This window comes from Ochotona curzoniae, unplaced genomic scaffold, assembly GCF_017591425.1.
Source record: "Ochotona curzoniae isolate NIBS_2020 unplaced genomic scaffold, NIBS_Ocur_1.0 scaffold_2217, whole genome shotgun sequence".
Lineage (NCBI taxonomy): Eukaryota > Metazoa > Chordata > Mammalia > Lagomorpha > Ochotonidae > Ochotona > Ochotona curzoniae.
The window spans coordinates 927576-950134 of record NW_024467090.1 but is presented as its reverse complement, the minus strand read 5'-3'; the positions used below and the strand labels follow the sequence as shown (position 1 = coordinate 950134).

The window sequence follows — 22559 nt, the reverse complement described above, 5'->3', positions numbered from 1 at the left end:
AAGATTTAATTAATTAATTAATTGGAAAGGCAATTTACAGAGAATAGGAGATACAGAGAAAAAGATTGCAGGGCCCGATCTGCTACAGCCAGAGCTAAGCCAATCTGAAGCCAGGAGCCAGGAGCTTCCTCTCGGTCTCTCATGTGGGTGCAGGATCCCAAGGCTTTGGGCTGTTCTCGACTGCATTCACAAGGTCACAGGCAGGGAGCTGGATGGGTAGTAGAGTAGCCGGGACATAAATTTGTGCCCATATGGGATCTCGGCACTTGCAAGGTAAGGGTTTAGCCACTAGGCCTTTGTGCCAGGCCCCCCTCAAAATTTTAAGACTTCTGTGTATTTATTGTTATAATAGCATAATACTATTATATTATAATTTATTACAATCACATTGTAAATTTCTGAATTAATGCTAAAGAAAAATCATTTTCACTGACTGGATGCTGTGTTACAGCTTTCCACCAGGCCCAGGACAAGGCTCAGGCTCAGGCCCAGGCCCCGCCCTTAACCACTGCCACCTGACAGAGCTGCAAAACTGTGTGCTGGATAACAGCTTGTTCCCTAATAGAAATTATACTGGAAAACACTTGCCTTTAAACTACTTCTCGATGCTGGGAAATGCTGATTTGAGGAAGAAATCTCATTGATTCTGTGTTTCTCCAAGTCCTTTCCTCAAAGCTCCCAAACCAGGAGCCCTCGGATCCAGAGTGAGCTCAGTCCTGCGTTAGGCCAGGGGACGCAGCCAGGTGGGCCCCTGAGAAACCAGCTCTCGCTTACCTGAATGAACGCGGAAGCCCTCTTGGCAGGGTCCCACAGAAACTCAACTGCATTCAGCTGTGTCGGGCTGGCCCTGGGGTCCAAGATACCAACAGACAGTGGGATATCTGTGCACACATACAAGAGGGCAAGTCAGCATCTCTCAGAGCCCACGCTCCCGCACCGCAGCTCATCATGCTGGAAGCTTGGTGCCTCCGCTCTTCACAGCTCCTGGGGAGCCACTGTGAACTCAGGATGCTCCTTGTCCCACTTGCTCTGGCTGCAGGAGCACTGAGTGGCAGCAAGAGACCCTGGAGGCCGTGGGTGCACACACCCCACCTTCACTCTAGCCTCTGAAGCCCTGTGGCAGTCGAGGGCCCCCAGAGTCCAAGCTCTCTGCCTGCCCTTCCTCACTCGGAATCTTTGCACTATTCGCTCCCTACTACAAGCCTCCCTGAAAAGAAGCCCACCGCCACACAGGGAAAGGTGGTGTGCACCCTCAGGGCCAGGACAGGAGGGGCTGTGCTGCCACCACCTCCCAGGGCCCAAGGGCACTACAAGGGCACTCACCAATGTCCAGGATACGGTCCCCGGGCCGGCTCCAGCGCCAGCCCTCCAGCTGCTGGTGCTCCGTGTACTGCAACCGGCGGTCATGGAAAACCACGCGGATGATGCTCTGGGAGGGAGGGGGACAGCTGGGTGTGGGGCCCAGGGTGGCCAGGAGGGACCTGGCCCTCTGTGCAGATCCCAGTGCTTCTCCCATGCACCCAAGCACACGCTTCCCAACCCATAAGGCCCCTTCCCCAGAGCCCAGAGTACTCCCACCCAGCACAGGGCTGCCAAACGCTTTACATACACTTGTGATGCACTTGGAAACCCCTCGTGCACAACACAGGCATGAGTGGGTGGGTGCACAGCCTGCTCCCCACTACCCCAGCAGGAGAAGGGGCGACAGCCCTCAGAACCCCGCCCCTAGCCTGTGCCCCTCCCGGGGCGCCCACACCCCTAGCACACACACAACCCCAGGGCTCACTTTGACGTATTTTGTGTTCAGATCTTGAAAATCTCCCAGCTTCCGGTTCTCCAGCAGCCGGATTTCATAAGACTGACCTGGACAGAGAGGTTAAGATACACTTTCCATCCGACTGTCCCAACTCGAAGCTCGGCGGCCTCCTGCAAGCCCTCCGCGCCTGCTCAGGCCCCGAGCAGAGAAGAAAGGCGTGTGTGGTCCGACCCCCAAGTCGGACCGTCCGGCTACACCTCAGTTGTACACCGGGTCAACCTCCCTGGGCTGGAATGCCAAGCAAGGCCCCACCAGGACACACACGGCTTCCTGTGTCCATCGCGGGCCCGCCCCTTGCCCCTGCATGGCGTCAGTCACCCACCAGAGCCTGCCTGAGCAGGTGCAGGGAACAGAGGAGCCTGTTAAACATTGTCCCGAATGGCAGAACGAAAGCATTTTCCCCAGGTCAAAGAATGCCATGTATTTGAAAGGGTGTGGGGATGTTGTTCGGTGGCATACAACTGGTACCAGCCAGTTAAGATATATAAATGGGGGGAAAATTGAGCATAATAAAAAAGCCTCTCAAAGCATCTATGAATGATCTGAAGAAAACTGTGACATGTGCTTGAATAAACAGAGCACACCATGTCACAGGACAGACAGCCTGTGTAAATGCAAATGTTGTCAGCATTCCCGACAGTCAATGTTAAACCACACTTTAGTACACCCTGGCACATACTGTCACTCAGCTAAGGACTTTCACAGCAAGAGAACTGTCTAAAGCCTCCAACTATTAGACATTCACAAGAAGTTATAAAAGTCCTACAGAGGGAGCCGGTGCTGCGGCTTAGTAGGTTAAAGCATAGCCTACAGTGCCAGCACCCCACATGGACACCAGTTCAAGTCCCAGCTGCTCCACTCATGATCCATGACCTTGACAACGCACTTAGAGGTGCAGCAGATGGGCCAAGTGCCTGGGTCCCTGGACCATGTGGGAGACCAGGAACAAGCTCCTGGATCCTGGCTTCAATCCAATCAGCCTCAGCTGTTGTGGCCATTTGGGGAGTGAACCAGCAGACAGAAAATCTCTCTCTCTCTCTCCCTCTTCCTCTGTGTAACTGAGCCTTTCAGATAAATAAAATACAACATAAAATACAACTTAAAAACAACTTAAAATAAACCCTAAAGAAAGGTCCTGAATTCCCTTCTGGAATCCCCCAGTGGTGACGTCTGAGGAAACTGTCAGACATCGTCCAAACCGGCCAACTGTTTCCAGCACGGACTGCGCTCACGTCTCCCTGTGGGCTGCCTACGGAGATCAGAGATAAATGTTCCCATGCTCAGTGTGTGATGTCTCACACGGAGACATCAGCTGTTGTTTTTCAATGCATACATCCTCTCCTCACAGCAAACCTGAAAACAACATTGTACGGACTCAGAGTCACAGTGACTCCAGCTTCCTGCTGAAGCACAGGAGGCCCAAGTACGGGAGTGCTGCCACGCTGGGAGGCAGAGAGTGCTGGGCTCTTGGCTTTCGTCTGGCCTCAGCTGCTGCAGGCACTCGGGGGATAGACCGCAACATCGATTAATCTGTCTCTCTGTTGAGCCATCCTTCAGATAAATCAAAGTTAAAAAAGAAAAAAAAAGCCATGTTCTAGGGTTCAGCAGCCACATTGCAGGAAGGATCCAAGCCCTGGTGGGCTTGACTCTCAATCCAGCTGCCCGCTAAGGTACCTGGAAAGCAGCTGAAGACGGCCAGAGACATGGGCTCCTGCCATCCTCGTGGACAGCGGGCAGGAATTCTGGGCTCCTGGCTGCTGTCTGGCGCAGCCCCAGGCAGTGTAGCCGTTTGGTGAATGACTCCCTTCTCTGTATCTTCCTCTCTAGAACTTTTGTTTTTGTTATATTTTGCAAAAGAGATATCATCTGCTGGCTCCCTACCAGCAGGGCTGGCTCGGCCAGGCTGAAGTCAGGAGCCAGGAGCTTCTCCTGGGTCTTCCACATGCTTGCAGCGACCCAAGCACTCGGGCCATCCTCCGCACATCAGCAGGGAGCTGGACTGGAAGTGGACACAAAGCAATGCCACTTGGGGGATGCTGCTGCCACACAGAGCGGCTCAACCACTGTGTCACAGCACCAGCCCCTATTCCGATCCTTATTAAAACAAAACTCTTCATGGGAATGGAGAACTGGGGGTGTTGGTCGACAGACAGTTTTCATTCAGACAGAAAGAATAAGCCCAAGAGCCTGTTATACAACACGGAGACTGGTTAGCAGCAACACACTGGAGTGTCTGTTGTACAACACTGTACACCACGGGGACTAGTTAGCACCAGTGCACTGTAGCCTGTTGTACACCACGGGGACTAGTTAGCAGCAGTGCACTGTGGCCTGTTGTACACCACGGGGACTAGTTAGCAGCAGTGCACTGTAGCCTGTTGTACACCACGGGGACTAGTTAGCAGCAGTGCACTGTGGCCTGTTGTACACCACGGGGACTAGTTAGCAGCAGTGCACTGTGGCCTGTTGTACACCACGGGAACTAGTTAGCAGCAGTGCACTGTGGCCTGTTGTACACCACGGGGACTAGTTAGCAGCAGTGCACTGTAGGGTCAATTGCACAACACGGGGACTAGTTAGTATTGCACTGTAGTCTGTGGCACAGCATGGGGACTAGTTAGTATTGCACTGTGGTCTGTTGTACACCACGAGGACTAGTTAGCAGCAATGTACTGCGCTCCTGAGATCACACCAAGGGAGCAGAGACTTTCTCACCAGCGAAAGCCACACACGTGTACACGTGTACGGTAAGGCATGTGGCAACCAGCTCGGTTGAGATACTCCACAGTGCACCTGCATCCCAAAACCTCAGGCTACACACACCGCTTTGATTGGCCAATTCCTCCTGGCTTTACCTTAGCTCTGATTGGTCAGTTCCTCACATTTTTACCTTAACTTTGGCCAGTTCGTCACAGTTTCATCTTAGCTATGAAGACTGATCAGACGTTACAGCAGGAAGCTTTCAGAATGGAAGGAGACGGGGGAGTTCAGCTATACAGAAACTTCACATTACAAAGACGGAACACACACAGCAAACTAGGAACGGCCAACCCACACCAGCCATGCGGGAGCGTTCACGAAAAACACCTAGAGCCCGTGAACAGAGGTGAAGGCAGACCCCAAGAGGGCCCACCACTGAACTCCCAGCAGCCTTATCCTTGGGAAGCAGCTTTAAAAATATTTATTTATTTATACTAATAAGGCAAATCAAATTTATGGAGAAAAGGAGAAACAGGGAGAGAGAGCCTCCATCTGCTGCTTCACTCTCCAAATGGTTGTAACAGCTGGAGCTGAGCCGAGCCAAAGTCAGGAGCCAGGAGCCTCTTCCGGGTCTCCCACACGGGTGCAGGGTCCCAAGGCTTTGGACCGTCCTCGACTGCTTTCCCAGGCCACAAGTAGGGGGCAGGATGGGAAGCGGGGCAATCAGGACATGAACCAGCACCCATATGGGATCCCAGTGCTTGCAAGGTGAGGATTTCGCCGCTGGGCCACCATGCTGGGCCCAGGACACAGCTTCTGAGTGAGGACACAAACCGGTGGAGACACAGGGGCAGAGAAGGAAAGAGGTTGGCCCCTGTGGAGGCAGAGGTCACAGTCATGCAGCCCCCAAGCCGAATCCTGGGGCCACCAGGAGCCCCAGTGGCATCCCAGGAAAAAGGAGCTCCTGGGAATTCCTGGCTCCCAGCACTAGGAGGGGGCTGGTAGCAACTTGAAGCGACCATCCCTAAGAATCGTTCAAGGGACAGCAAAAACACAACTGAATCACTCATATCCGGTACCTGCTGAGCAACAGTGCATGTCCCAGGGACGCGAGGGACCCAGCGATGGCAGTGCACATGTCACAGTGCCCCAGTGAGAGCTCCCAGGGGCCTGGCAGCACGCCGGGGAGCAGGGCCACACCCAGGGGGCCCCAGCCCGAAACTGCTGGGGGCTGACCCGTCACAGGGAAGACAAGCAAATGCCGGCTCTGTCCTAAATGCCAGGCTCCATCCTGCCCCACTGGCCTGTTCTCAGGAGACCTGCCAAATCCCTCGAGCCCCGCATGGAGGAACAAAGAGCTAATTTCCACCTACAGTACCATCACCCCATACAGGTGCCAGTTCGAATGTCAGCTGCTTCACTTCCCACTCAGCTCCCTGCTTATGACCTGGGAAAGCAGTAGAGGAAGGCCCAAGCCCTGGGACCCCGCACCCACGTGGGAGACATGACTCCTGGCCTTGGATCAGCTCAGCTTGGGCTGTTGCAGCCATCTGTGGAGTGCAGCAGCAGTTTGAAGCTGTGTGTGTGTTCTTATCCTTCTAACTCTGCCTTCCAAATAAAAATAAAATAAATATTTTGAAGGGGCACTCCCACTGGCCCACCTTTCTGCAAAGGCTGGTGTTTGAGCTGCACCCCCAGAGTCCAGCCTCCTGTGGCACACACAGCACTGTGGTGCCTCCCGCCCCTCCTGACCTATCTAGGGTGTGTGCTCAAGGAACAAGGGGAGGGTACTGAGACCCGATCGCTAGCCCAGCACGCGGACCCTAACTGGTCAGCTCTGCGCAGTGTTTACAGCAAAGCTTACAGCCGGCGCCACGGCCGCTGGGCCTGACAGCCTCCTGCTCCACAGCACGGACCCGAGCCTCACACCTCCCACTGCGCCACCTTCCTTCCCCACTCACACGCCTGGGTCCCCAGGCATCTAGGCCGCTCAGCATGGCAAACCTCGGGAAACTATTCTGCAGGGACCTAGGCTTTCTGAGCCAACAATTCCAGGCTGTCAGTACCACCACGGGGGACAAGCGGGAGTCCTGGAGAGGGCTCCTTCGGTGCCTCTGCGGCCCCATGTACACACAGTAGGTGCTTAGCAAAAGCCACGGTGCTGTGTGGTGAGTGGAGGCAAGGAAGTGGAGGGAGGCAGTGAGATGGGACCAAAAAAATTACAGCCAGCAGCTTGGTTCCCTGGGTGCTTACAAGAAGAGGCACTCCCTGAAAACTGTCCTGCCCACGGAGAGTCCATAGCCCCCCAGGCCTGTAGCCGTGACCTGACCAGGAGACACCAGCTCTCACGCTCGGCTTGCTTCTACAACCTGCCCCACTCGGCCACATCCCACCTGCTGGCTGCTGCACCTGCTTCTGTGCCACACACTGACAGGGTCTACCTCTGGCAGAACGAGGCCCAACTCTCACCCCAGGGAAGGCTCAGTCTGTTCCCTACAAGCCACAGTGGTCTTGGGTGGAAATGCCACTAAAGAATATGACAAAACCTGCTCTGGGGAGAGTTTGGTGTAGCATGTTAGGACACTGTTCAGAGAGCAGGGCGCCAGTTCCAGTCCTGGCTGCACCACTTATGATCCGGCTCCCTGGCCAATGTGCCTGGGAAAGCAACAGAAGCTGCTTTGATGCTTGGGCCCCTGTGGAAGACCAGGATCCTGGCTCCTAGCTCCTGCTCAGCTCTTGTGGCCCTTTGGGGAGTGTACCAGCAGACAGAAGATCTCCTTTCTGCCTCTTCCTTTCTTTCTATAGCTCTGCCTTACAAATAAGTCTTTTAAAAAATCTGCCCTTGTTTTAGAATTCAGAGATGCAGATCAAGAAAAAAGAGGATGGGCCCTGCACGATAGCCTAGCAGCTAAAGTCTTCACCTTACACATGCCGGGATCCCATATGGATGCCAGCTCTAATCCCAGCTGCCTCACTTCCCATCCAGCTCCCTCTTGTGGCCTGGGAAAGCAGCAGAGGACAGCCCAAAGCCCTGGGACCTGCACCCACATGGAAGACCTGGAGGAGGCTCCTGGCTCCTGGCTTCAGATCAGTGCAGCACCGGCTGTTGCAGCCACTTGGGGAGTGAATCAATGGATAGAATATCTTCCTCTGTCTCTCCTCCTCTCTGTTAAACTTGACTTTCCAATACAAATAAATAAATCTTTAAAAAAAAAAAAAAGAAGAAGAAGAAGAAGAAAAGAAAAAGAGGATGACCTTGAAAGCAAGGAAGCAGGGTGAACACAGCCAGCGGTCACACATCAGCCCGTGCCTGCTCTGTCTGGTCCACTCACAGAGGAAAGCCAGTGACACCCCTTCGGAGGAGCAACTTCCACAAAGTTCCACAACAGTGAAGCTCTGGCCAGCCCAGCCCAGCCCTGTGCCCGCAGACCCCAGCCCAGCCCTGTGCCCGCAGACCCCAGCCCAGCTCTGTGCCCGCAGACCCCAGCCCAGCCCTGTGCCCGCAGACCCCAGCCCAGCCCTGTGCCCACAGACCCCGACCTCCCGTGGCTGGCCCAGCCCTGTGCCCACAGACCCCATCCCAGCTCTGTGCCCGCAGACCCCAGCCCAGCCCTGTGCCCGCAGACCCCAGCCCAGCCCTGTGCCCGCAGACCCCAGCCCAGCTCTGTGCCCGCAGACCCCAGCCCAGCCCTGTGCCCGCAGACCCCAGCCCAGCCCTGTGCCCACAGACCCCGACCTCCCGTGGCTGGCCCAGCCCTGTGCCCACAGACCCCGACCTCCTGTGGCCGGCCCAGCCCTGTGCCCACAGACCCCGACCTCCTGTGGCTGGCCCAGCCCTGTGCCCACAGACCTCAGCCTCCCGTGGCCGGCCCAGCCCTGTGCCCACAGAGCCCGACCTCCTGTGGCTGGCCCAGCCCTGTGCCCACAGACCCCGACCTCCCGTGGCCCCGCAGTCCCCACTTGAAAAGCACAGTTGGCCTGGATTCTGCTTTGTCTTAGGACCCTCTTTCACAGATCTAAGGCCTCCCCTTCCTGGGGCTCCCAGCTCCTGATGCCGAATACTCTCAGTTCCCTGAGCTGGGATGGCCTGAAGGTTAAAGAATGAGAAGGGTCCGGCATGCTGGCCTAGCAGCTAAAGTCCTCGCCTTGAACACCCCAGGATCCCACATGGGCACTGATTCTAATCCCGGCAGCTCCACTTCCCATCCAGCTCCTTGCTTGTGGCCTGGGAAAGCAGTCGAGGATGGCCCAAAGCTTTGGGACCCTGCACCCACGTGGGCAACCCAGAAGAAGTTCCTGGCTCCTGGCTTCGGATCGGCGCAGCTCCGGCCGTTGCGGTCGCTTAAAAAAAAAAGAAGAAGAATGAGAAACCACGGTGTGAACTGAGGCCAGGCTCCTGTGTCCAGTACTCTGAGCACACTGCCAAGTTAAGGTGACTTAAACCCGTGTTCTGGGCACCACAACAGAACAGTGCCAAGGAATATATCTACATCAGGTGCCAGAGTGGTGGCACAGCACCTGAATGAGTGCCCACAAATGTTCCGGCTGCTCCACTTCCAGTCCAGCTCCCAGAAGATGGCACAACGCTTGGGGCCCTCCACCTGTGTGGGAGAACGGGCAGCAGCTCCAGGCTCCTGGCCAGCCCTGGCCTTTCCAGCCAGGCAGACAGTGCCCTGGCCCTCCACCTGTGTGGGAGATCAGGCAGCAGCTCCAGGCTCCTGGCCAGCCCTGGCCCTCCCAGCCAGGCAGGCACTGAGCCAGCGGATGGAAGACCTATCTCTCTCCGCTTTGCCATCTCTTCGTAACATTGCCTTTCAAATAAACAAATGATTCAATCTCCAAAAAATTGTAAAAATGCATTTTAAAAGGAAAAGTAAATCCTTACCAACACTACGCACAATAAATTAATTCTGAATGAAAGACCTAAAAATAAAAGCAAGACAGTACCACTGCTAAGGCAAATGGGAGACTAGTTTAGGACTGTGAGACAGGCCACATCCCACCTGGAAAGCAACACACACATCATTCAGGAAGGATGACATTAAAATCAGTGTCTTCTAGGATAAAATACATCACAGAGCTTAGGAAAGGTTCTAGGTTGAGAAAAAGATATGTCCAGCAAACAAGACCGACAATGAATCGGTAAACATTACACACAAAGAAAAAAATCCTACAAGCCAGACAATTGCAGAGCCACGGCATTAAACAGAAGAGCACACAGTGGCATATGTGACGCTGGGCCATGCTGGAAGATACGCAGAACAATGCTGCTCATTTTTATGGTTCGATAAGCAGGCTGTAAAAACCGTAAGAATGGGCCTGGGAAAGAGGACGTGTTTCTGAAGACGGAGCCTAGGAAGATGGAGGGCCAGTGGCAATTCTGGCAAGGCTGGGCCTGGGACACCTGTTCGCTGACATCACACACTAAGCTCGCTCTCTCACTCACACACACAATCGCACAAACACGCTGAGTGCAAACTTCACACCAGCAACCTCATTCACTTCCCACCACACCCGCAACTCCACGACGTCAACAGCTGCTGCCAGGAGCCCACACCGACCCACTTTCCAAACGCCGATGTGTTTAGAGTGCAAGCGTACCTTTGGAGGAAAGTGCACATGGTGGGGTGCCCCTCAAGGCGCAAACACGCCTTCAGAGGAAGAGCATGGAGACAGATCCCAAGCCAGCAGCAACTGCGAAGGTTGGCCTGCTGCAGCCAGGCGCCGGGCCGGTGCTGCCCTGGGAGCCTTGGGCCGGCGCTACCCTGGGAGCCTCGGGCCGGCAGCTCCACCACGGGCTCTGCCCACATCTTGCTGCTCAGGGCTGTTGCAGGGGGCTTCAGGCGCACTCAGCAGAGCATCCGGCTCACAAGAAATGCTCCCACCCTGGCAGCAAAAAGGAGCCAGACCAGGCACACAAGGCCTAGAAAGGCTGCCAGGCAATTTCCCAGCCCTGCCCTCCACTGTAAAGGCTGTTCAAGGCCTTTTCCAGCTGGCAGGGAGGGGGCCCGATCACTCTGTGATGTCAACAAGGCCAAGCCAGCTCCCAGAGCCAAGGTGACCTGGGAGCGGCAGGTGCTGGGGCGGAGCAGCCTCAAGCCCCACCCTGCAGTTCAGCTCAACTGGCTGACCCCACCCTGCTCTGGCTCCCCAGCTCCAGCCCCAGGAGTCCAGGCCACCCAGGTCCCTCGTGGGGTCAGGGATGCTCCTTAGGGGGCCCAGGCTCCGCGGGACTGCACACCCACATGTGAAGGTGGGCCCTGCTGCAACCCATGTCCTCCCAGGCTCAACCGCACAGGAGGGGAGAAGGGAGGGAGAGGCTGAGCACCCGCCACCATCCAGCCCTGAGCCTGGGCCTGCCCCAGGCAGGTTCTTAACAAACCTTGGCTTCCTCCTGCAGCCTGCAAGGACCTTCAAGCCTGCTTAGCAAGCCCGCCCCAGGACACTGCGAGTACCTCAGATCTGCTGCAGCTCCTGGCTCCCACGCCTTTGTGTCTGGTTGCTCAAAGGGGCTCAAGGGCCAGAGTGTCCACCACCCACATGGGCGGCCCCCCAGGGCTCCCAGCTTCAGCTCAGCCCAGTCCCAGCTGTGAGGCCATTCAGCTGTGAACCGGAAGCGGGGACTCTCTCTCTCTGCCCTCTTTCTGTCTTCCCTCCGTCACTCTGCCTTTCAAATAAGCAAACCGATTTTGGGATTTCATAATCCTGGTTCTTCTGCTGACCTCCTCCTTCCTTGCCACTCTTTTCAGAGCTCTGCATCTGACCCTGAGGCCTCAAGCATGAGGCCGACTGGCTGGAGCACCCCTACCAGCTCCCTCCAAGCAGGTTCCTCCACCGCATCTGGGGCAGAGCCTGCAGGGCCGGCACTGGGGTGCAGCTCGTGCTGCTGGCCTCCCACACCACAGAACCCGCTGCAAGCCTCGGCGGCTCCAGTTCCCACTCACACAGTGGGAAGGCAGCAGATGCCGGCCTAGTACTGGGGCCACTGCACCCATGTTGGAGGCAGGAGGAGTTCCTGGCTCTTGGCTCTGGCCTAGCTTCAGCCTGGCGCTTGAGGCCAGCTGACCAGCGAACGAGCATCAGTCTCTTGATTTTTCAAACAAATAAGTCTCTTTCCAAAAAAATTCCCTAAAGCAGGCATGGCACGATGGCCCAGTGGCTAAATCTTTGCCTTTCATTTGCCGGGATACCATATGGGTACCAGTGCGCGTCCTGGTTGCCTCACTTCCCATCCAGCTCCCTGCTTGTGGCCTGGGAAAGCAATGGACTATAGACCCTGTACTGGCATGGGAGACCTGGAAGAACCTCCTGGCTCCTGGCTTCAGATCAGCTCAGCTCTGGCCATTGCAGCCATTTGGGTAGTGAATCAGTGGATGGAAGATCTTTCTCTCTATCTTCCTCTCTCTGTAAATCTGCCTTTCTAATAAAACTAAATAATAAATCTTTTAAAAATAAGAAGAAACTGGGCCCGGCGCAGTGGTTAAGGTCCTCGCCTTGCACGCCCGGAATCCCATATGGGCGCCAGTTCTATCCCGGCAGCCCCGCTTCCCTTCCAGCTCCCTGCCTGTGGCCCGGGAAAGCAGTCGAGGACAGCCCAAAGCTTTGGGACCCTGCACCCGCGTGGGAGACCCGGAGGAGGCTCCTGGCTTCGGATCGGCATAGCATCGGCCGTTGCGCTCACTTGGGGAGTGAATCATCGGACGGAAGATCTTCCTCTCTGTCTCTCCTCTCTTTATATCTGCCTTTCCAATAAAAAAAATAATAAAAATAAATCTTTAAAAAAAATAAGAAGAAACTAAAGTTAAGATCACAAAACATTAGGCTGACTGAGATGTACTACAGACATGTAAAACTTACCAACCACACACACGCACACACACACACACACACACGCACACACACACACGTGCCTTGGGTGTGTGCCATGCCCTGACGTGGGTCAAGCTAATCCAAGAGTCTGACAGTGAGTCGAAAGGCTCTTTCTAAATCATGTGGGCCTCCAGCAGCGGCTCTAAAATAATCAACAACTCCCAAAATCTAGCAAAACATTTCGAGTGAGACAGGTTGAGAACAACTGTCTCGCTCAATCCGCCTCAAGCCCAGATGATGCGAGCAATGGGTGTTCCTTCTCCCAGGAGTCAGACGGGTCAGTACCAAGGGTCTGAGCTCCAGCCTCAGGTGCACGTGGCCGTGCCCATTTGGGGTTAAGAAACTGAGAGGCCCAGAGCGGTCACGCCACAATGACGAAGACCCTGCAGCTTGTCCTAGGATGAGAGGGGACAGGAAGCTGTGGGTCAGGGGAGACACACGGGGCTGAAGGGAAACCCTCCACGATGCCAGCGTCTGCCTGATTCCTGCTGCAGCCTTTCAAACACCTGTACGGCTGTCCTCTGCAGACTCACAGTCCACACTCACCGCTTCCAAACAGGGAGCGAACGGGCTCCCTGCCCACAGCCCCACATCCAGAGGGCTGACCACGGAGCACAGCCAGGCAGGGTCTGCTTCCCCGGTGCCCTCGCAGTGCCCACCCCAGCTGCCTCCCCTCTCTGCCATTCGGCACCACTGCAGAGCAGTGTGGACAAGCCCTAGTGCCTCTGCCCAGAGGGCAGAACCCAGAGCTGGGCCTCCTGCTCGGATCACTGTGTTCCCAAGAACAGCAGGCAATTGCCCAGACCAGCCAAGATTTACAGGTCGTTTACCTCCCAACAGTTACTGGTTTGGGTAATTAATGCCACATAAAACATAATGGAGGCCATGATTACCCCAGAGAAAGGAGGGCCAGACGCCAAAAGTCCTGTGATAATGGCACACACAGAGCACAACACCGCACCTGCTGCGCCCAGCACGTGTGGCCGGGCCTGTCACCTCTCTGCGTAGCCTCACAAGAGCGTGTGTCGCAGCAGACAGCTCACATGCAAGCCAGCGCATTGCAGGGCAGACTCGCCGTCCGAGGCCACATCCTCCTGATGCAACAGTACCTATGCGACCTTGGGCACTCACTGGCAATGTGACGGCCGAGGCAGCCAGCCAGGCACACTGCAGTCCCCGGCAAATGCCTGCAGCTCGGTGTATGTGCATGTGTGCGAGCACGCATGAATGGACCAATAAAGTAAATCCTGTCGCAGACGTCTCAGAGTTTACAGGGCTGGAGGCAAGAGCATGCAGGAAACCCTCAAGCCCCGCACTGTCCCACAGAGGAGGCCGTGTTCCTACAACGCACAGGCACGCAGCCCCGGGGCCACCCTCCGGAATGACAGCGGGTCACAACTACAGCAGCAGCATAACCAAAGACACCCAGCGGGAGCTCGATGCCTACGGTCTGCAGTGATAGGACACATAACTAAAGGAGACACGCCCACAGCAAAGAGAAAGCTCACTTTATATATTTTTACTAGAAACTAAGGCATACACAGAGGAGGAAAGACAGGGAGAAAGATGTTTTGCCCATTGATTCACTCCCCAAGCGGCCACAATGGCAGAGCAGCGCCAATCTGAAGTCAGGAGCTCTTCCAGGTCTCCCACGCGGGTGCAGGGTCCCAAGGCTTTGGGCCGTCCTGACTGCTCTCCCAGGCCACAGGCAGGGAGCTGGATGGGAAGACATGAGCCGGCACCCATATGCGATCCTGCACACGCAAGGCGAGGGCTTTAGCCGCTAGGCCACCATGCCGGGTGAAAGCCCACTTTTGACAGTAGTGTGTTAAATACAATGCAGAAAGAAGACAAACGGCAGAAAATCATCCCTAAACAAACACTAAGCAGAAACTGACGCTGCCAAAAGGCAGCAACATTCCAGGAAACTCAGGGCTGCAACATGGCTTCCAGTGCTCCCCCCAGTCAAGGGAAAACCAGAGAGCTGGTGCTGCGGCGCCGTGGCTTAAGCCACTGCCTGCACGGCTGGCAGCTCGGAGGAGGGCAGGTTTGGGTTCAGCCGCTCCCCTTCCCATCCAGATGCAGAATGCACTCCGAACCTGGGGGAGACCCAGACGCAGCTCTCCCAGGGTTCTTGCACATCGGTAAGCAAAACCCCAAGAAAAAAATAAGCAATGGACACCGACTGCCAGTGTTTGGCAAAGGATGTAGCAAGGGCATAAAAAGGGCACAGAATCATAGGAGGAGAAGCTCGATTTCACTCATAATCATTACAAGAAATGAAACAGCCACATGGGGGCTGACGTGAGTCGCAGCTGCTCCACTTGCCATCCTGCTCCCTGTTAGTGCACCAGGGAAAGCAGGAGGATGACAAGGCCTTGGGCCCCTCACCTACACGGGGACCCAGAGGAAGCTCCAGGCCAGTCCTGGCTACTGGGGTCATTTTGGGAGGGTGATCCAGTGGATGGAAGATCTCTGTGTCTCTCCTCTCTGTAAATCTACCTTTCAAATAAAAATAAATAAACTTTAAAATAAACTTAAATGCAAATACAAACCACGTGCTCCCACTCCCTGAATACATCACATCGGAAGATTCAATAAGGACACGCAGAGCCCACCGTGCCAGCTCAGATGCAGGCACGGCCGAGCGGGTGCAGGCACGGCCGAGCCCACTGTGCCAGCTCAGGTGCAGGCACGGCCGAGCCCACTGTGCCCGCTCAGATGCCCACCTGCACAGAGGCGCACAGGAGTAAGGTGCATGTGACTCACCGGAAATCATAAACACAAGTAGCACAAGAACGCAGCCGAGCCCGTGGCACGTGAACACACGGATAGCATCAGGTGCCCTGGGGAAGGGAGCCGGCGCCTGGGGCAGGGCTGCGATGGAGGCGTGCCATCCACCCTCTCTACCCCTGGAATCTCAGACTCTGGCAAAACAGTCACTCCTGAAAACACAAAGGAAACATCTCTACAAGTCACTGGGACAAAGGACAGTAATGGCCAGAAAAGCCAATCTCCAAGGTCAGGTCAGCGCTGTGACTCACTGGGCACATGGCCGTGACCGCCTGTCAGGCTGGGCACGCAGTGAGGTAGACCCATCGCTGGACTGAGGGAAGTCACGGAGATGCACCAGGGTGGAGGCCAGGCCACCTGCTCACTCAGCACTCCCACACTACTGCCCACTACCCAGGGCAGCCCCACTCCCTGGCTCGGCCTCTGGGGAGCAGGAGGAGGGCGTTTCGAGGCCTCCCCTCCCGCCTCCTTCCCAGGCCTGCCCACAAGAGCATGGCTTTGGGGACCCTCCCTGAGGGCTGCAGAGAGAATGAAGGCAGCATGACTGTACCCCAGTGCACGCGTGGCCCTCAGACCAGACCACAGCTCCTGCCACGAGAGGAAAGCGAGCACCTGTGACTGGGCAGGCTGCCATCTGACAGAGGCAGGGCAGCTGAGCAGAGCCAGGAGAAGGCAGGCCACAGAGGGCAGCAAAGTGGCTCTCAGGGACATGGCGACACCCGTGGCGTCGCTCCACCCAGCACCATCCATGGCAGCCACCTCAGGGGCCCCTCGCCAATGCCACGAAGACAGACAACGCACACAGCAGGTGCTGGCTCTGCAGACCAGCCCTCCCGGCTTGCCGCAGCTCCTCTGGAGACCATTCATGGCCACTTCCGGATGCCTCCGTGTAAGCAGATGCCCTGAGGAGCAAACGGATGTCCCACAGGGGCTGGGAGGTGGGCGACAGGGAATGCGGCCCGCAGAGTGCCAGCATTGTAGGCAATGGCTTTATCCAACACACCACAACACCAGCCCCAGGACCAATGCCAGCCTTAGGACAAAAGTATCCTAAAACTGGTTATAGTAATAGTTTATGTATAGCATACGTAGTTGAATATAATGTTAAAAAATTTGAATTGCATGCTTTGACTGAATTATGTACGTGAATTACATTCCAATAGTTTCTTTCTTTAAATGTTAGGAAAGAAAGATGAGATGGGCCAGACTGAAACACAGCTCCAGCTCTGGCAAAGGCAGAGACACCTCTGCGGATCTCAGCTTAGCCACCTGCAGAGCGCCAGGGTGGGCTGGCCATCCAGACGAGAGCTACCGATCCTTCATACCCACCTGACGTGGCAGTTGGCTGAGCCCAAGCCTGCGCTGGAGGACGTTCTCGGTGATGCTGCTGGACGGCAGGCAGCAAGATCTCCCGGGGCTCTCCCCAGCCCCTCCAGCCCTAGCGTTACCAACTACTCCTGCCCATCTGTCCCTCCCCCGCACCTAGGCTCCAGACACCTCCCACCACTCGCATGAAGTCTGCAGGGTCACAGAGCGCCAGGGTCCTCTGACCAGCAGGGCCAGCAGGGCAGAGCCACAGCTTCCTCCAAGGAAAGACACGCAGCAGCGCCTGCGGCATCCCCAGGACCTGCGGCCACTGTCCACCCAAGACCACGGCTCTGCCCTCCCAGGCCCGAGCTAGCAGGAACCACGGACGGGGACTAACGACGTCCAGGTCACAGCAGGTGCCACGCTCAAGCCAACCACTCACAGACACCACCAGGAGTGTGCCCCATGTGCCCCCTGCCAGGATACCCGCCCAAGAAGGGAAGCTGCTCAGGTCCCCAGGGGACATTCCTCTGAATGACACGGTGACGAGTGTCAGCTGGAGGTTCTGGCCCCCGACCCAAGCAGCCAGTTCATGCCCGGACAGCCCCACCATGGGACAAGCATCCCACAGGGACATGTCAATAATACAGAGTCCTAAAAAAATCAGGTAGGGCACTGGGCTGATGCCACCAGGAAGCCCTGAGCCTACAGGCCCCAGGAACACCTTGGGTCTGCCCTATCCTCACCCTGGGTTTTTTCATCCCTGTGAAACAAAGCATGGGGGCTACTTAGGTGGAGGCACCCGTGGGTGCCCCCTGAGCCCGAGCAGCACCTGCACTCATCCTTCAGGCAAATTCTAACCCCACTGCAAAGCATCCTGCAGCCCTTCTCAGAAGCCCAGGTACAGAGAGGAAAGAGGTCTCCCCACCCTCATCTCCCTTTGCCCTCCAAACACTCAGGAAAACAGCAGAAGAAAGCACTCAAGCCCTTCAGCAGGAGATGCCATGGCAGCCATAATCCCATCTGGACAGACCAGAAGAAAGCTCATTAAACCTGGCATCTTCCCCTGCTCGCCAGGGACCTGCATGGTCCCCGGGGCGAGGGCAGGTGCGGTCATGTGGGCTGGCTGCCTTTGCTCTTTACGATAGCTTTACTCACCCATTTGAAGGACAGAGATGCAGAAAAGGATGGAAGGGATGGAGAAGGAGAGCAAGAGATAGCTCCACCTTTGGCTCACTCCCCAGACGCCTGCGAAAGTGACACACCCAGGGTTGGGCCAGGCGGAACTGAGGGGCAAGGAACTCCTTCCAGAACTCCACAAGGCGGCAGGAGCCCCACTACCTGAACCACCCAGGAGCATGCGCAGAAAGCTGGGAGTGGAGTGGCTGGGGCACAAGATGTAGACTGTCGGTGGCGACCTATCATATCAGCCCCAGTGCTCACCCCTCGCTCAACGGTGAGCACACAGGACATCACCCGGCCACACAAGGGCGCCACACGGGGCATGTTCAGCTGTGCTGAGGCAGACACCTGCCGGGAGGATCTGCACACAGAACATGGACACCTGGTACCCCAAGGTGCTCTCAGGACTCTGTGTCATAGAGTCCTTCCACCAGCTCTTCCTCCTTCAGCATCATGTCGCCAGTACATTCTGTAAAACCCAACATTGCCAGCTCACCAGGCATTGTGGAATCCCACTCGAGTTCAGATATTGCATTATTCCTGCACATACTGATGACCCCTTATGGGGGCCGGTTTCTGCCCGAGCTGCTCCACTTCCCATCCAGCCACAAATAAATTCATACTCCTTTCCATACATGCTGACTGGTTTCAAAAATCGTAAAGAAACTGAAAACCCACCCAGCCACAGCCCTACCCCAGCTCTCCCACTGATATGCTTACCAGTTTAACCCTAAATTCAGATTGTTATGGGAAAATGACATTCAAGAAAGAGCTCTTTGCTTAGTCTTTTCTTTTTTCTTTTATATCTTTTATAACTACTGTTGCTGCTCCACTTTTGACCCAGCTTCCTGCTAAGGTGCCTGGGAAGGAACGGAGAAGCCCCGCACCACACAGCCGCAGCTGCGGCTCAGGCCCCACGCAAGCACGGCGGCCACCCGGAGGAGGGGCCGGCACACGGAGGACCTCCTCCTGTGGACACTTCTCTGGCTCTGCTTGTCAAAGTGAGGCAGCGAGGGCTAAACAAAGGAAATGAAAAACCAAGGTCAATGGGACAGATGAAAACAATACTTCCAAAGACACCTTAATATGAGCAAATCACATAAAAGGCAGGAAAAAAAAAAAAATACTAAACTATAAAAATTTTCAGCATCACTGAAGAGACAACAATTATACCAGAAACAGCCCAAAGTTTCTGCTGCAAATCACCAAAGATTAAAGCGTGTTGGTGAAGGTCAAGAAGAGGCATCCCTCATCCGCCCACGGTGCTGCAGGCCGGACACTGGCCAGGCTCCGGGCCACAGCCCACCGACGGGAAAGATGAGGCAGAAAGCAGAGAGGAGGAACTGAGCGATCCAGAGCCCCCTCCACCAAAAGCTCGCGAGTGCTTCTTGGCCGGAGCGTCCATCAGGAACTCGGTGCTGGCCATCCAGCCCGAAGCGGTTTATCCCACAAACCCTGGCACTACTGCCCAAACGAGGACTGGCAAAACAGTGCAAGGGGGGCCAGGCCAACATTCCCCGAAGACAAACTGCTCAACAGACACACAGCTGCCACGAGGGAACCAGCAAGTGGCCGTGGCTTGTTCCCTTTATTTCTTTACTTTCATTTCACTTGAAAATCAGAGGAAAATAAAGACGATGCATACACTGCTCCACACCCCACATGTGCGCAGGGCCGAGCCAGCCCTCACCTAGGGCCAGGAGCTGCACCCAGGCCTGCACACAGATGGCAGCAGCCCCAGTGCCAGGACTACTGTCTCGTGCCCCGCAGCTGCATCAGCAAGCAGAGCCCACACACACACAGAGACCCTCCAATCGCTGCTTTGTTCCCCAGATGCTTGCAACAGCTTAGGCTGCCTGAGCCAAAGCCAGGAGCCCAGAACCCAGCTCTCCCCCCAAGCACTGGAGCCCTCACCTGAGCAGCTCCCACGGGCGCCTGATCAGGAACCTAGAATTGGATACATAGTTGCAACTCAAGCCCAGGAACTTCCAACTCAAACCTAGGTGGCCCAGGGGTTACTTGACCATAGCCCCAAACGCCGTCGGTTTTATAATAAGCACGTACTACTTTTGTACTTGGGAGAAAAAATAAGAGAGAATATTAAAAAACAAAAGTAAGGTATCCCAGAGTCATTGGGCTTGTTCAGTTTATACTCTGGCTAAAAATTAATCTGGAAAGAAAACTTCAGAGATGGAGAAAGGTAACAGTCACTAATCCTTTGCCTCATTCCTTACATTCAGTGTCACTGACATAATCAAGCAGAAGCAAAAACAGGACTGGTACCCGGTGTCTGCCAGGCACCTTTCACTGGCTACTTTCTAGGGCAGGCCACAGGGCGCACCCCAGGAGAAAACCCAGGTTCCCAGATAAAGCCTGGAAGGATTATCACCCCCGGGGGCAGAAGCTTCCAGGAAGCCAGGGCCTCCAGGGTGGGAAACACAGGACTTCCCACTGAGCTCTTCTCTCCCTGCCGGGGGTCTCTGCAGGCCTCCACCAGCACACCAGGCTCAGCGCTGCAGCCTAGACTCTGCCTCCCACCATTCACCAAGTCTCCCCTAAACTACAGCACCCTCAGCATGGATCAAGGTCTGGGGGTGGCGAACCCCCTCTATATCTGTCACCTGGAAAACCAGCATAACACGTGCTATCCAGGACAAGATCGAAGTGCTGCTGTACTCCTGAGTTCCAGACAGGGCAGCGACACACCGCAGTCCGCTTCCCAGGTGCTCCATTCACGGGCAGCACTCGGCAGCCACACCTTTCTAGTGGCATTAAACACCCCGTTGTGAGAAACGGCTCCTTGCTGGGCTGCTGCTGTGGCATAGCAGGTAAAGATGCAGCCTGCAGATTCCACATCCCATTCAGACACCATTTCCAGGCCCAGCTGCACCACTTCCCATCCGGTTCCTTGTTAATGCAGTGGGGAGAGCAGCCCAGGATGGCCCCTACACCCAGGTGGGACACCAGGAAAAAGCTACTGGTTCCTGGCTTCAGATGGGCCCAGCTCTGGCCTTTGGAGACACTTGAGGAGTGAACCAGCAGATAGAAGATTCTGTTCTCTCTCCGTGTGTGTGTGTGTGTGTGTGTGTGTGTGTGTGTGTGAGACTCCGCCTTTGAAATAAATTTTAAAATCCTTTGAAAAAGAAAAAAAAAGAAGAAATGTCTCACGGGGCTTTATCCACTGTCTGAAGTGTGGCGAGTCCACAGTTAGGAAAAGTCTTTCTGTCTTACTTGGTCCAATTCTTTGTTTCTTAAAAAAGAAATTTATTGTATTTTTGAAGATGTTTACACAGTTGAGAAGGATGCATGCCCGCCTGGACCACCAGGCAGAGCGGGAAGGGTCAAGGAATGGGGGGAGTGGATGAGACAATTGCTGTCAATTTTGTTTCTTCCTGTATCTGGAGGATGGGGGAGAGAAGGGGAGATGCTGCTCCCAGCAGCCTAACAGATTCAGCACTTGGTCCAATCTAAGTGCAGTCCTCAGTTCCCGAGCTGCCCTGTCTCACCTGGGACCAGGAACAGGATGGAAATAGTAAAAACACTCTTGAAAAGTGTGGCCGGTGTTGCGGCCCAGAGAGCCAGAAGCTGCCTGTGACACGGCACCCCATATGGTGCCGGTTCAAATCCCAACTGCTCCGCTTCCAGTCCAACTTCCTGCCAATGCACTTGGGAAAGCAGCCAAAGATGTCCCAGCTGCTTAAGCCCCTGCTCCATCTGGAGACCTGATGAAATGCCAGGCTTCTGACTTCAACCTGGCTTAGCCCTAACAGGTGCAATCATTTGAGGAGTGAACCAGAAAGTCCAGGGAGCTCCCTGCTGGTGACCGTGAGAGCTGGGACTGAGGGGCAGACCAGGCCACGCTGGACCGACCACAACACCTGTTCACCTGCACGTGAACTGGGTTGGGGGAAAGCCAGGCTGGGCTAACCGACTGTACCTACTGGTGCATGCATAAGCCAGAGTGGGTACAGGTTGGCTGGGCTTTGTCACAACATCAGCTGGCAGGTGATGGAGCTGGGGGCAAGTCCTGTTGAGCTACACCACAGAACCACCTGGAGAGTGCAAGATCCGGGGTAGGGAATGGGTTCAGTAGAGAAACCATGAGCACTTCTCTGAGGGGCTGCAGCTCCCACTGGTGAGCATGAGAACCAGGACTGGAGGGTAGACTTGGTTGGACAGTTTGGCTTTGGTGCCCAATGATGTGTAGGAGAGCAGAATGGAATGTGGGACAGACCAGACCAGTCCACTGCACATGGTGGCAGGCACAGACACCAGGGCTGGGGACAGGCCCAGGAGGGGGTACCGAGGGTTACTCCGACTGGGACCAAGTGTGTGGTGCGCAGGGCTGGGCAGGGCTGTAGCACCCACTGGTTTGCGTAAGGATAGAAATAGGGCTAGAAATAGATCTGACCTAGCAATTACAACTATCAGTGTGTGTGGGCTGCTGCGAGAGGCAGAATGAGCCGGACCCCATACTGGCAGGCACACATAAGAGTCAGGTCAGGAATCACCTCCGATGAGATTTCTTTGAGGGTCACCCCAACCGAACTGCTGGCCTCGGAGCCATGCACGGGGAGAGTGGCAGGGCCTGTGGTCTGACAGTGAAGTGCGTGTGTCTGAATGGGGCCTGCTCACTTCCTGAAGATGGCAGTGGACAGCATACCCAGAGGCACACGGGATAGGGCAGTCCACTGGAGCCTCAGGGGGGTATGTGTACCACGGCAGAGGAGGGAGGGCAGAGCAAGTTGGCAAACTACCCCACCAAAGCTTGACAGCACATTTCTGAGCACGAGAGCCTCTGAGGTGGACTAGGTCAGCCAACAGACTGTGGAAGGATTGCCTCTTCCTCAGATCTGCAAGATCCACAGCATTTCAGAACCACTGAAACCAC

General features: G+C 55.5%; 1 protein-coding gene across 1 annotated transcript in view; it reads right to left on the bottom strand.

The window, feature by feature from the left end:
- The window catches only part of TFCP2L1 (transcription factor CP2 like 1), a 45257-nt gene that overhangs the window by 16176 nt on the left and 6522 nt on the right, over nt 1–22559 (bottom strand). The window contains exons 3-5 of the mRNA XM_041000199.1: nt 1787–1863; nt 1324–1429; nt 775–881 (exon numbers count right to left, since the gene is read on the bottom strand). Coding sequence (XP_040856133.1) covers nt 775–881; nt 1324–1429; nt 1787–1863 — 290 coding nt within the window. The remainder of the gene's footprint in view (nt 1–774; nt 882–1323; nt 1430–1786; nt 1864–22559) is intronic.